This window comes from Drosophila ananassae, chromosome 2L (assembly GCF_017639315.1).
Source record: "Drosophila ananassae strain 14024-0371.13 chromosome 2L, ASM1763931v2, whole genome shotgun sequence".
Lineage (NCBI taxonomy): Eukaryota > Metazoa > Arthropoda > Insecta > Diptera > Drosophilidae > Drosophila > Drosophila ananassae.
This window is the reverse complement of record NC_057927.1, coordinates 15,808,635-15,823,635: the sequence shown is the minus strand read 5'-3', so window position 1 is coordinate 15,823,635 and position 15,001 is coordinate 15,808,635. Positions and strand designations below refer to the sequence as shown.

The 15,001-nt window shown below is 45.0% G+C and overlaps 3 protein-coding genes across 3 annotated transcripts; 2 read left to right on the top strand and 1 right to left on the bottom strand.

Annotated features, from left to right (window-relative positions):
• The first annotated feature begins 8,132 nt into the window (after positions 1-8,132).
• LOC6499303 lies at positions 8,133-9,289 on the top strand. Its single transcript, XM_001954874.4, has 2 exons — positions 8,133-8,869; positions 8,923-9,289. The coding sequence occupies exons 1-2, from the start codon at positions 8,601-8,603 to the stop codon at positions 9,257-9,259; spliced, it is 606 nt and encodes a 201-aa protein (XP_001954910.1). The 5' UTR covers positions 8,133-8,600; the 3' UTR covers positions 9,260-9,289.
• LOC6501280 (tRNA (adenine(58)-N(1))-methyltransferase catalytic subunit TRMT61A) lies at positions 9,275-10,805 on the bottom strand. Its single transcript, XM_001954873.4, has 3 exons — positions 10,520-10,805; positions 10,000-10,458; positions 9,275-9,623 (listed from the first exon to the last, which is right to left on the bottom strand). Exons 1-3 carry the CDS (start codon positions 10,686-10,688, stop codon positions 9,304-9,306), a joined length of 948 nt encoding a protein of 315 aa, XP_001954909.1. The 5' UTR covers positions 10,689-10,805; the 3' UTR covers positions 9,275-9,303.
• A 55-nt stretch (positions 10,806-10,860) lies between these two features.
• LOC6499304 (dual specificity protein kinase splA) lies at positions 10,861-14,911 on the top strand. Its single transcript, XM_001954872.3, has 6 exons — positions 10,861-13,384; positions 13,444-13,597; positions 13,656-13,780; positions 13,850-13,952; positions 14,005-14,285; positions 14,343-14,911. The coding sequence occupies exons 1-6, from the start codon at positions 11,187-11,189 to the stop codon at positions 14,446-14,448; spliced, it is 2,967 nt and encodes a 988-aa protein (XP_001954908.1). The 5' UTR covers positions 10,861-11,186; the 3' UTR covers positions 14,449-14,911.
• The last annotated feature ends 90 nt before the right edge of the window (positions 14,912-15,001 follow it).

Here is a 15,001-nt window from a genome sequence, read left to right as displayed (position 1 = left end):
AGCCTATGGGGGAAACCAAAACAATAGTTTCAATTACAAAAGGCCCAACCGGAGAAGCTCGATATATGTAAACCAGAAATATCCGAAGCCAATTCGACCATCTAGATGAGGTCGAGCTAGAAAAAATATTATTAGGCTATGAAATATGGACTTTCCGAGGTGTTTGCACGCTCAGCTTCAAATCGACTTCAACTTTAGCTTCAGCTTCAGTTTAAACTCCAGTTTCAGCTTCAATTTGGCTTTAACTCTTGGCTCGCCTGCCGTTTCTTGGCTTCTTATCAAGATGCTTTCAATGTTTCGTTTAGGATTTTCATTTGTAGCATTTAGCTGCTCTATAAAAAAAAAGAGACCGGCGACTCCTCTTCTGGCAATGTCAGTGCTATACACCAGACACGCTTTAAAATGTTTATATATATAAAATATATATATAAAGTAATATATACACGTTAGTGTTGTGGCCTCTTGTGGCCCGTTTGGCCGACACTCGTAAATTACAATAAATTATGTTGAAACTGATTATTCCATACAATTTATGGGGCCCTTTTAAGTGGGCGTGTGCACTTTTATTTTATTGTGAATGATGATGTAAATGATGTTGGCATCGTACCAAGTGGAAGTCTGAATCCGAGTCGCTGGGCTGGCTGGCGAAGTACGTTGGAGTCGAGCCCGGGTCAAATTGTTTTTGGGGCTGATGGGTTAATGAGGTTCAAGTTCTTGTTGAGCGGCCAAGTGCACGTAATGGCTTCTAAGATTGTGCCGCAGAAGAAGCTGTTTTGGGCTGTTCGTTCATTTTTTTACTCGCCTAAATTTGCCATTTTGGTGAATGCAATTTTTTCGCTTTTCGCTGTTTCTGGTTAACATTTTAGTGAAACCGAAAATGTGGGAGTGTGTTAACTGTAGCCAAAACAAGGCCTGCCTATCAAGGCCCTCAAATCAGCGACTGAGCCAACAACACTCGACTTATAAAACACACACATCATCCCCACCCTCACTATCATCATCGGCCAGGAGCTGGAGCTGTAGCTGAAGCTGATCAGCTCCAGGAGAATCGGGGTATAGCCTTGGCAGCGGCGTAGCAAAAAATTTAATTAAGAAAATCAAGTCAAAGGCTCAAAAACAAAAAGGAAAAAAAATATACTGCGTTGCGACAACAACCGCGAAGACGCGCTCCAGCTTTCATATCTGATTGAAAAGCCAGAGCAAGGAGGAGACCCGCAGACACAGCCAGCCAGCGAACAAAATCGAGGGGATTTCGACAAGAAAACTGAGCTGAAAACGAGTGCAGCGAAAAATTTGATGCGATTTGGATCAGTGCGACACAATGAGCAGGCCAATGAGGCAGGGACCACCAAAAGAGGCAGGAGACACAGGACCATGTATCGCAGGCATCCCAATTTCTGTTACACAGAGAGACATTTAGTTATATGTTAAACAATTTTGTGTTTATTTTAGTTACTAACCAAGTGAAAGAATCTGATTGGAAGCCTTATTGTTAAAGAATAAAAACATAGGCTTAGTCTTTGGCTTGAAAACTTTTTTTTAGTGTCCTTTGACTGTTGTTTAGTTTTTGTTTTTTGCCAACGAACGGATTTCGATGATTATTCATTGGGCATGGCAGTCACAAACACACAATCACACACAGGCACATACACAACGACACACTTGTCTGTGGCAAACAATTTCAGCAATTAGAATATCAAGCTATGCAGATCTTTCTCTGTTGTCTTTGCGATCCAGCAATTGCGGGCGATGCCAGCAATTGACATTGGCTCAGGAGATCAAAAAGCGCTCGCACACCCAGCTAGCCGAGATCTGTGTGGCGCTTTAATGACATTTCTGGGGAAGAACCACAACAGCAACAACAGAGAGAAGAAAAAAGAGAAGTACACCCAGAATTTGCCTGTGTGTGGCAGGACAAAACGAAAGACTTAGGACACAAACTTGCAAATTAAAGAACATTAATTTTCGCCCAACGAAAAGCTGAAACCAGACTAGGACTACTCGACCGACGGCGGCTGCTGCAGATTTAGCTTCAACTTTCAGCTTCGCTCCTCCTGCTGATTGATTACACCAACCGGCGGGGCACACAAAGATCCAGAGTCTCCTCCTGCGCTTGCGCTTGCGTCTGTGCGCCTTTTTTCGGCCTGGGAAAAAATCATAATAATAATGATACATAATAAAAATGGAAAACTTCTAGACGCCATATAAATCAGAGCAAATATGAATTGCTGTTTGTGTCTGACTCTACTGACTGTTTGTTTGTTTCTTACTTACTTTTTGTTCTTTTCACTGCAGTATTTGTTGTTATTGTCGTTTTCGGAGTACTTGGGGCTTTTGTCAATTGTTATAGCACAGTGGTCTCGAGGATCGTTTCTTCACTTTCTCATATTATTGGTATCTATAAAAATTTAGTTTAAAAAAATGTGTAAAAAACAAAAGACTTAGGAAACGAACTTGATAATTATTGATTTGTATTTTTCAATTCTTGTTGTTTAAGTATGCATTAGGAACCATACTTAATCTTGGTTTGAAGAAAAAGGAAATTTTTTATTTAAAAATTCATCAAACGGTGTACCAAAACAAAAGACTTAAGACACGAACTTGAACATTTTTCAACTCTTAGCTATCAGTCAATCGACCCTTAATATGAGTTTTGGAACTGTTTCTTAGCAAGAATAATCCAAATAATAACTACCAACATTTTTGACACACTGTATTCAATTGAACTGCTAGCATTCAGCATTGTTCCGCAGTCTGTTTTTGTAACTCTGTCTGGCCAGCAAGCTTTTGTGATCGCTGTTGCAGTTGCAGTCGAAGCTGCAAGTCTCCTCATATTGCACACGAAGCCAAGAGACACAAGGCTCAGACACCACCGGGCCAGACCAACCAGGCCAGACTCAGTTGTCGCCGTTTTGGCCCATTGTCTGTGTGGGAAAAAGCCAGCGACTTCTACTGCCGGGCTGCTGCTTGGCTGGACCAAAAACAAAAAAAAAATAATGGAAAAAAAGAAAATACAATGTATGCTAACCGATAGTTTTCAATGCCAAATGGTTTATGCATTCGACTGCTCATGGCAATCATAAAGCGAAAATGCATTGGTCGGACAATGCTTAAACGCCGCATAAATTCACTTTAAGCATCTCCCGAGAATCGATAAGCATATGCGGCCAGTTTAACCCACATCTGAATCTCGATTTCCCTCTTAGTCGCACATCGCCTCTTAAGATCCTCCAGCAAATGGGGGCTCTGGTGCCAATCATTATATTTTAACAGCTTGTTTGCTCGCTTGTTTTACAAATTGAAATCGCCAACGAAAATGTTACAATAAATTTGAATAAACACAGGCACATTTTGCCGACAACCCAACGATTGGAGAATACTTGGTGCCGTTTGTTGCGATGGCTGTTTGCCTTGTTTTAGTTTTTTCTCTCTTGGTTTTTTTGTTTTTATTTTTATTTCTGCTGGCCGACGTATCCCGAACCTAATCGCTGCGTTTAATTTACTTAAATTATACTAATGATCTTGAGCAGCCCCGGGTCTCAGAGTCAGTTGCAGTGGAGTCATTTGTTTTAGCTCGTTTATGGAGGAAGGCGGCTCAATTGATTTGGCCAAAGCCAAAGCAGCCGCCAAAGAGAGCCGCCAGCCGCCATCCGCCAACCGGAGGAGACCAGGTCCACAACGGCGAGTCCTACTCCCAGATCCGAGGCTAGTGCGAATCCAAGTGTTGCGAGTGTCGCTAGATATGGCCTGACATTTAGATGAAGTGTCTGTGAATCTGAGCCGAGTCGGCGGCCTCTCGGTTACCAGCTTGGCTTGCCTTCTTGCTCTTTTGGCCATCTAAATGTCGTCGTGTAATTCCATTCATAAACAAAACTTTAATTTTATGACACACAGAAAAAGAAACCCTAAGGAGGCATAATAAAGTATAATTTTTAAAGAGATATTTTTTAGGAGTAATCTTTTTTAAGAACTGTGTTATCAAACCTACCTTATTAACCATAAAATTATAAATTATAATTATTATAACAATTTATTTTTAAAACAAAGTAATTTCTTTCTCTGCAAATGCATAGTATAGCTGACAAAGTCAAACTCTTGGACTCTGTGAAGGCGTTGTCCTAGTCATTTTCTCTAGTTGGTTTCCTGCTGCTGCATCACAAACGATTATCATAGACCTCGAAATGGCTCAATTAGTTCTCATGAGACCCCAGGAATTGACTATACCATTCGGCCATACCATTATTCCCTGCGGCTTCTCTCTGCGACTGCGCGAAAGTTTATTGATTGGCACTGCATACTTGTTGAGTTGTAGTTTCTGCATAACTCCGAGTTGTTCGGCCCGGAGAAACTTTTTGGTTCGAGCATAGAAGCATAGGAGGCTTTTCCCCCACTCACTTTCAGCATTCATTAGCCAATAAAGTCCAATTCAGGCGACTAAGTATGCCGCACTAAGCCGTGCCATTGACACCCATGCAATTGTTGTTAATTAATTAAAAAAGAAATACCCATAGACGATTGCGTTGACAAGATAAAACGGCCGAGCCACACAGATTGAGGCAAAATAACACACAGTATTCAGGCAAACACGACTCTAACCCAAATGCAATAAATTGTGACAAAAAAAAATACAAAAAAATCGGCTACAAAATCTATATACTGGCTTCAAGCGTCAAGGTGTGACATTGACCCTGCTGTTGTTGTTTTTATATTTTGTATTTGTGTGTGGCACAAATCCAAACAACAACAAGACAACAAAACAAAAAAATTATAACGTTATCGGAGCAACTACAATAAAACATTGCATTTAAAAGTGCATAAAATGTTTATTGGAGTTGGAGTTTTTGGTTTTCCATGCCACGACAAATGAACTACACTGAGCAGCAAAAATGTAAAAATTAACCTAATTATTGTTCTTAAATATAGTAATTTATAACATCTATTTTATGTTTTAATCTCTTTTAAAAAAATTAGCTATATAGTGTAAAACATTTCAAGTTAAAAGCCAAGTTATTAATGCCCCAAAGTTTGTTGCACAATTTTATCAGACAGTCAGGGCCAAAGTTAACCTTGCCAAAGCAGTTATTCTTGCTGGTGTTTCCACTGGTGCCGCTTTTGCTGTTGTTGTTGCAGCTGCAGGCAATGCCACTTGCAACAACAGTAACTATATAGAACACAGCTGTGCTTAGTAAATAAATAAAAATAAAAGGAAAAATACATAGTCAAGTACTGGTACTGGAAACAATTATTGCCATTAGCAAATTGGAAATATTTTTGCGCTGTTGTTCGATTTTGCAGTTTTCTCACGGCACTCCAAGACAGGGAAAAGGCTTTCCTTTCCTTTTACAAAAAAAATCATCCCGACATTGGCCAATTGGTTTGTCAATAAGCACAATTGAAATCAGCGATCATCTTCGTAATTAGCCAGCAGCGACGAGAACAACCTCAACCGCAAATCCGGCAAATGGTGTTAAAGCGAGAGAGGGCGAGAAAAAATGTAATTTGTTTTCACACAACATAATCAACATGATAACCCCGGCCAAAAACGTCTTTAGATTGAGTCTAATGATGATAAACGCTTTTACTGTGAGGTAACTACAGACTCCTGACACCGACGCAGACCCCGGCAGACACACAGAGCGATATATCCACAGCCCCAGCAAAAGCTACAGCTACAGCTACAGCTGAAGCTAAAGCCGCATCCATGAGATATAGATACGAGGAGGGAGTCCAACTGTCCGTCCGTTAGGTGGAGTGTCCGCCTCTCTCTCTGCTCCGGCTGGCTGCATGGGCCAATAATAAGTCAACATTCCAAGGCGTGTTAAGAGATGCTCGATTAAATGCCTCAATTGTGGCTCATATTGAACACCAGCGGGCAGCGGAGCCAAACAGCCAACAGTCGACGATCCGGCCAACATCGACACCACACACCACCTGTCTGCAAAGGGTAGAAGGAGCAGCAGCAGCAAATAGCACGCCCCCACCAAAGTACTATGGTAGAAACTATATATTTATGGGAATAAAATCAAAGCAAGAACGTTAGTTTTTTAATAAAAGTACAATCTTTTCCAAACCTATAGAAAATATAATAAAATTGATACTACAACTATTTAAGACTCAAAATAAATTTTTCATTTATTTTAATATTGTATTATTATTAAAAAAATAAAAAATTAGAGCCTACTCCCCACCGTACAACGGTCAACTTGCAGTTGTTGTTTGTTGGTTGTTGCTCTTGCGGATTTTGGTGTTGCTGGTTGGCTTGCCTGACTTTTAGCACTGTCGATATTGTTGTTGCTGCATCGCATCGTCGACGACTGGGCGAAATCGTTTAGTGTCGTACCTAACTAAGAAAACGTATTTTCAATATCGAAATTATTATTATTAGCTGACAGCAAATCGCAGTTTTCAACTGACTTTCTGCAGTTGTTGCTGTTGCTGTTGCCATCGCCTTTGCTGCTCGGTTGCCGGCTCATGTTGTAATAAATGGACAGGGCCCAGTACTGTCCGTATACACTTTGTATATTAGTACTAACCTAAACAAAAAGGTTCAACATTTTGCAACCCATATGATGATGGATGATGGTGTCAAATTTGCAATTGGCTAAATGCGACAAAACTAACCATTAAGTAAGTACTTTAAAACAGATTAGAAGTATCTCAGCAACATCCTCAAAGTCCTTGAGGATTATTAAAGAATAGATACCAGTAGACTTTCATAATCAATGTAGTAATTAAATAACCTAATCTATGCTTTAGATATTTTGTGAAGACAATATAAATGTATAACAAAGTATAGAATACTTTTTTGAAATTAACTGGAACCCATAAATAACTCTTAATGTAAGAGTATCCACTTAACCACCACTTGACCAATCTTTTGGCAATTCCGCTGCGGCATCAATTTTGCGGTCGTCCCTCTCGCTATCTGAGACGACTTTGGGGCCGGCTTCTAAAGGTGAGAAACTGGCCATATTGCTGGCGGGTGTAAGGCTGCACCCTCCTAACTCACACACAAATACACACTGAGACCACAGAGACTGGGCCGGCACAATTATATGCCATTTTACAAAAATTTTTCAATAAAAATAATCATTTCCAAATGAAATTTATGCACAACTAAGCAGGTGTTTAGTGACGAGTCAAGCGGCCCGGGCACTGATTCGGCTAAAGGTGAAAAGCATCACCGATCTAACCTGCGCTCCCTGGGACCACCGACTCCCCTCGGAGATGCTGGGTGGGAATTCGTTACAGTTGTCGATTCATCAAACAAGATAATTCGTTTTTAGCCGAATAACAAGGTGAGCTGTGATAAGCAACACGTTGCCATTGTCGGTATCAAATTACGGATCTTCCAATTAACTGACCAATAATGCGGCATGGACCTTTTAATTTTCCAAATTCTGCCAACTCACGCGGCAACATATTGCCACTAGCCATGGCCAAGCAACGCAATGTTGCTGTTGCTGTTGCTGTTAGTGTTGCTGTTGCAGGCACAATACAATAGACGCATTTTGTAAGCAACAACGGGGGGCTAATCAACTTCAAACGAGAACAATTGCGACCGAGTATTGTTTTTGACAGGATCGATGGGAATTGCAAGTAGTTGGCAGGGGGAATCTTAATAATCGGGAATCCATTTTGAACGATGCAAAATGATTTAATCTGAACTCAAAACAAAAAGGTAAAAAGGTTGGGGGAAATTGTGAAAAGAGTTTACCGGAATTGCTTCTTTACATAAACAATTACTCAAAAATTAATCAGAATATTGTTTAGAAAATAAAGCAATACCTGTAAAATATATTTAAATGATAAAAAAAACGTAAATTTTAAAAGCTAATCAACATCAAAGAAGAACAGTTACCGGCAAAGCTCATTTCCTTGACCGGATCAATGGGAATCGCAAGTGGGAGAGGGGAGTAAGGAAAATAAACTCTGCGATTACCGAGAACCCATTTCGATCGATGCAAATGATTGAATCCAATATGCGGCTGGCACTTAACATCCATCAAAACACTAAACGAGGAGTATTTAGAACGGCAGCAGCAACAAGTTGCCGGCACATGTTGTTGCCGGTTGACATATGAGCAGCAGCAGCAGCATCAGCAGCAGCAACAGCAACATCAGCAGCGGCTGAAAAAGAAGAAAGGAACTTTTGCCGCCACACCACCACCACGTCCACATCCAAGTACTGGGTTCGAAGAGCGGCTACTACACAGAAATCCAGGAGACCTAACAAGCAGCAGCGGCGGCGGCGGCCCAGAACAGAATTATGTAACAACAGATGCAGATGCACCGGCATCGGAACTGGCAACTGGCCCGCAAATTTGCAAGTCAAGTCACTGGAGATGTCACTCTTTTGGGATAGACAACGACAACTCGGACAGCTGAGCAAAGCAACCGCCGCCTCGCCGCCTGGTTGTTGAACTTAATCTCGGAATGATGGTGCAACATTCGCCGAGTGTCCGTTGTCCTGGCAAGGTTGTTATGGACGCACAATGTTTGTTTGTTGTTGCAAACACGGCCGAATGGCCAAGAAAAGCCATGAAACACCGCTACCCCATCAGCACTCACTTTATTAACACGAATCGATACCACCGAAGATGATCTCACGCCGTGACAAATTGCTCCAGCAGCCCTGGGAGCAGCTGCGCTATGCCCAGCACCGCGAAAAAGTCATGTCCGCCCGTCCGGCCATCGACTCACATTCGCCCCGAGTCCACGAGCACGTCCAGCGCAAGTGGAAGAAGCAGCAGGTCGAGCGGGAGCGCCAGGAGCAGATCGAGCGGGAGAACCTCCGTCTTCTCCAGAAGCTGGGCGACATAATGCGGACCAAGCGCATCAATAACCTTTGGCTGGAGCCAAGGCCGAAGTGAGTGTATTTGTATATGGTACTGTATTCCACTTACCCTTTCATCATTTCAGTTTCCTCAATCGTGAGAAGCTATTCCCCACCCGTCCCTACTCCAGCCTGCCCGAAATCGTTACAATCTATGGAAAGCAACCGCCAGGACCGCTCATCTACGGCATACTGCCCAAGCCAAAGGTGATGGGTCGCTGTCCCACCTGCAGCGGGAATCCGGAGCGCACTGAGGTGGCTATACCGGAGCAAAGGACTCCTTGGGCGCCGGAGAGAAAGTCTTGGAACCGTAAAACCAGCGAGCAAACAAAGCAACATCGTTGTTACCACTGCGGCTTCGTCAAGAGCAGCGAACGCAAGTTTTTCGAGGAATTCTCGTACTCCTACACATACGACGAATGATGAAGCCAGATGGCAAGTAATAAAACGAAATGCAAGTTTATTTTTCACGCCTTGGGTATATTTGGTGGCAGGGTGGCAAAGGTGAGGAAGCCCGTGTGTCCAGGTAGCACCTGGGGATTGCTGGAGGTCAGGTACTTCTTCACCTCCTTGGACGCTTTACTTTCTTCTGAGTTTGTTGGGGCATCGTTACTTTTCGGCTGCTTAAGGAACTCGAGATCAATTACGGGCAATGTGCGAGTCTTGATCACGCTCTCTTGCTGCAGTACCTCCATGGAGACGATTTCATTGAAGCCCAGTTTGGTCAGTTCTTGGATGCAGCGCTGAGACTGCTCGATGCAGGGCGAAAATGAGCAGAATCTACCGCCTGAAATTAAAATAAGGGAATATTAAGAAAATACTACTATTTAAAAACCGGTTTAACTTCTGATATCCTTTGCTGCCTATTGATGTTTATACCTATCTCTTTTGGTCCCTCCCAACATAGCTACTGCAAGTACAGACTTTTCCATTGAACAATTGAAGTTCCAATACCCCTAATGACAAACTTGCTTGGTCGCCTGGTCAGCCTGCTTTCCTGGCCGCATCAAGTGTCAAAAGCGGGCTCATTCAATGTCACACACGGTGAAATGGCAGCCCAACTGACTGGGTGACTGGCGTACAGGCCGACTGGTCAGCCTCTGGATAGCTGACTGACTGACTGAGTGACCGAACTTGATTGCCGAAGGGCGCTGACAACTCACCCGACAGCTTCAACGCCTTAAAAGCGTGCGGCACGGCCAAATCCGGTGCGGGAAGATCCAAGAAAACTGCATCCGCCTTTCCATCGAGATCGTCAGTAAAGCCCAGGTTGCACACATCCCGGTGGTAGACGGTGACGAAGTCGGATAGTCCATGTCGCCGGAACTCCTCCCGAGCCTGATCCGCCCGAGCCTCGTGGAAGTCGAAAGTGTGCAGTTGACCGGTGGGCTTCAATGCGCGCAGGAAATAGTGCGACAATGAACCGGACCCCGTGCCGGATTCAACAACCACTGCGCCAGGTCGCACCTCCAGTTGGTGTAGGATCATGCTGATATCGGGGGTGTATATAATCTGAGTCCGATGGGGCAGGGTTTGTGTCCAAAGTTCCGGAGTAGGTTGCAGAACATGGGCCCACCCTTTGGACAGCTCCACGCGACTGCCGTACTCGACACCAATGATATCTGGAAATTTGAAGGATTAGAATATGCCGTAACCACAGTATAGGCAAGTTTTCCGACTTACTTTCCACTTTCAGAGACCCATAATTGGTCTGGAAGATGTGTGGAATAGTTTCTCCCTTTTTGTTGACAATTTCTGGAACCGCTTCGATGGCATGCATGGAACTGACGCTCAGATAGAGGATGACCACATCGCCCTTTTCAATGTGGGTCTTGGGTTTCAGAAAACTCATTTTTTCAGGATCAAAACAAATTCTCACGTTTATTTACAAAATGAGCGCGTGTTGGGATTTAGAGATGAGTGGAAACCACAAACAGCGCCATCCGTGGCTGGAATTTAAACTAGGAAAAGCCTGGACAACGGTCACATTAGTTTCTAGAGAGGAACGCGTGACAAGGCAGATGAATATCGAGACTGGGCCATCTCTATCGACACACGACTAAAGGTAATCGGTTAAGAGTGACCAGGTGGCAGAGAGTTAGCAACAAGAAAATAAAAAGCAATATTCGCGAAATATTCGGGAGCTTAGAATAAGAAACGTTGCGGAAGTGGCATTAAGCCGACCAAGCATCAGTTTCCTTAATGCTGCAAGCCCTGCAAGCACCTGACTGGATTGCATCAGGCCTTGGGCCACGCATGAGGCACGCATGAAATTCCAATAGGACAGCGCGCAGCGAGTGCGTGGAAAAATACAGGCTCGAGGACAAGTTAGTGCGTCCGCGCGCGTGGCATGGAGTCACGTCAGGACGAGCGCGGCGATGAGATCGGTGGCGGGGGTGGTGCTGCTGCGGAACCCGCCCCCTTTTGCATCCTGCCCCCGAGAGAGGAGATGGTCAACTTTATGGCTCATCAACAGCAGCAACACAACCAAAACTTCCTTCTCCACCAGCAGCAGCATGGCCAGCCCCCAGGACCCATTATGTGGCAGGCACCACCTCCCCACATAGCCGCTCCACCTTTTTCCCATCTTCAGCCTCAACAGCCGCAGCAGCACATGTACAACGAGTGCTATTACAACCTGGCGTTTCCCGGACAAACTGGGCAACCGGAATCCTATTCGGTGCTGCCCGTAGGCCCTGGAAACTTTCTCAAGGTGTATCACTGCCCGGAAAACGCCGTGAACGAAGCCAACGCTCCGCTTTTCACGCATATCAACATGGCTTCGCTGAACCACCAGCACCAGCATCCGCACCAACAGCAACACCACCAAATACCGCCGCAGACACCACCGCAACCCACTCCGCTCTATGAACTGTTTTCTGCCAATCCTCTGTTACCGAAGCCGGATGTAAACATTGCGGGCGCGAGCCAATCTGTGTCGACAGCCCTGCCCCAGCAGCAGCCGCAATCCCCACCTCCTCCCCAGGTCCTTCAAACTCCAAACAACGCGAATCTACTCATCAACAACTTGGTTAACAACTGGTCGCCCAATTTGACGGGAGGAAGTTACATTCAACTGGGAGACGATGCTAAAGAAAACGCCACAAACCAGGCAGAACCACATCCACCGCAAGCACTTCAGCCGAGCCAGCAGCCTCTGGCGCCGGTTCAGCCCCAGTCCGAGCCAAAGAGCCAGACTGTCAATCCATTAACTGCGAACACCAAGCCTTCTAAGTCCTCGTCACTGCCTTTGGCCACTGCCAGCGTTCCGCCAACTGCCATCAACAAAGCACCTATCGTGGTGTCGGTTCAGCCTGAAGGAAAGAAGCGTATTGTTGCAGAGGTGAAGCCGATGCCCATGTCCTACTCCGACGTACTCAGCAAAGGCACGAAAACGAGCACTGCAGCACGAGATTTACGGGCGGCCAACGGATTAGATGGCTCAACCCAGTCCCAGCGACGTCAGGGAAAGGATGAGGGGGCCGGGAGTCGGGAAATGAGAGCTGCGAAGCGGTCACCGATGCACGACGCAAAAGAGGTTGCTCCGGGGTCGTCCGGTGGTGGCCACTCACACGGCAGCCGAAGTAAGAAGCGGGGCCAATCTAACCAGAACCAGAATGCATCCCAAAAGCAGCAGCAGCAAGGGCAGCCGCAGCAGCAACAGCAACTTCAACAGCCGGTGCAGCAGTTGCCGAACAAGACGAGCAAGGCGAGTAATCAGGAAAAGAAGCGCCCTTTGCAGCAAAAGAATAACATAAGTAGCGGTAACGGCAACATCAACAATTTAAGGGTTATTGATCAAAAGACGCCATCCACCACGATTCCCGTCAACAGCAGTTCGATAAACAGCAATGGCAGCAATTCCACTTCGGCCACCAGTGCCAGCAACTTGTCTCGGAAACAAGGCAATTCTAAAAGTAACTCCAACTCGAATTCGAATTCGAGTGGCCCAAATTATAATACTGGCATGAACAGTAACCACTCCAACAACAATAATGTTAGTTCCTCTTCGTCCAAGCGGTATTCCTCATCGAATGTAAATGTTAACTCGAATAGCAGTTCCGGCTACTCCTACTCTTCAAAAAGAAATCGCAACGCTTATTCCTCGTCCAACTCACCCACCCATGCCGGCAGCTTCGCCAGCAATCGCAACTACGAGCTGGCCAAGCGTATATTGCACACCTGGTGGATATATACGCTGAAGCTGCTCACCTGGCTGTTCTATCTGGTCTACGATATCGTTGTGTTGGGCTTCAGCATGGGCTACGAACGCCTCACCTTGGCCTACGTCGCAGGACTATGCTACGCCCAGCAGCTACACAAGGAACTCAAGCAGAACTCTGGCAAACCGACTATTTGGTGGCGAACTTACTGGCGACGTTTTGATGCCCGTTTTGCCAAGAACTCGAAATGGGCTGTTTGGCGGCGCTTTTACAAGCGAAAGCCCCCTGAACCCTCTACCGAGTCTTTCAAAACTGGTCGCCTGCCGCAGACTGGCGAGGAGGCAATGTATTCTCTGCTTAATTGTAAAGGAAAGGATGCCTACAGGTAGGAATCACTTATCAATTGAAGGTGCCTCTTTGCAGACTTTCCTATTTCTGTTTCAGCATACTGGGAGTCCCACCGGATAGCTCACAGGAGCAGATACGAAAGCATTATAAGAAAATAGCCGTGCTCGTGCATCCCGACAAGAACAAGCAAGCTGGCGCAGAAGAGGCTTTTAAGGTGTTGCAGCGGGCCTTTGAGTTGATCGGCGAACCTGTAAGGATAGAGCATCAAATGTCTATTTTGTGGGTTAACTAAACATCTTTTCATGCAGGAAAACCGCCTCATTTATGACCAAAGCATTGCTGAGACGCTACACACTGAGAAGGAATGGACGGAGTTGCATGATCTGCTGTCGCAACTGCAAACCAAAATGGCTGAGGCAGCTAACACTATAAGGTATGTGTATCAACTCTAGTAACTAGATTCGAGTCGAAACTATAACCTGGACATTTCCCGCCCAAACAGATGCAGTACCTGTGCCCAGCGCCACCCCCGTAAGCTCACTGAGCGTCCTCACTATGCGGCGCGGGAGTGTGCCTCTTGTAAGATTCGTCACTCCGCCAAAGATGTAAGTCTCAAGTCTACTTTAATCTTTTTCAAACTAACACGTTCTGATGCAGGGCGACATCTGGGCTGAGACGAGCATGATGGGACTGCGATGGAAATATTTGGCGCTCATGGACGGCAAGGTCTATGATATAACCGAGTGGGCCAACTGCCAAAAGGGAGCCTTGTCCCATTTGGAACCCAACTCCCACATGGTTCAGTATCGAATTGTCCGCGGGGCTCAGCAACAACAGCAGCAGCAGCAACAGCAACAACAGCACAACCAACAGCAGCAGCAGCAACAACATCACGACCGGGGTGGCCATCATCCTGGTGGAGGCGTCAGTGGCGTTAGGTAAGAGATGAAGAATATAAAAAGCCTGTAGTTTTAATCCAAATGTTGATCCCTTAGCGAGGCAACACTGCACGAGTTCCTGGACAATTTGTACAGTGGCCAGCATCCCGGCGCACCCAACTCCTTTGCTGGCAATGCGCGAAGGCGCACGCGACGCAATTGAACCCCAACCGGCATATTTATAAGTGTTTTTAAAATCTCTATCTCCACAATTGTAATTGAGTCCATGCGTCATTGGCGACTGCATGAATTTTACTCCCACTTTTAAACGACAGTAGAAAAACGGCACTCATCTCTATTATTTCGGCGCCAACTCCCGATCCCAATTTTAAAATTTTTGGACACGATGCTTTAAGGATGATCGTAAACCCTTCTTCTTGTCGCATAGAATCGTACAATTTTTCTACCACTTAGATTGCATCTATGTTTCTTTTATTTCTGTCCATTTGTATGGGCGGCTTAACACGCCTAGCTCGTAGCAAGAAATTAGCTCTAAGTCCTAAGTATACTAAGTATCCCGTCCAAGCGTTCATTTGCTTAATGAATGCGGCGGTACACATGTAAAATTTAACACATCGGAATTAAACACGAACGATAATGTTAATAAAACACTATTCAAATCTTAAGAGTGTTCTGGATGAACTGAGTTTTTCTGGAAATTTAAAGGATGTATATTTAAGACTGGACGGGATAAGGTCTAGGATATAAAAAGATAT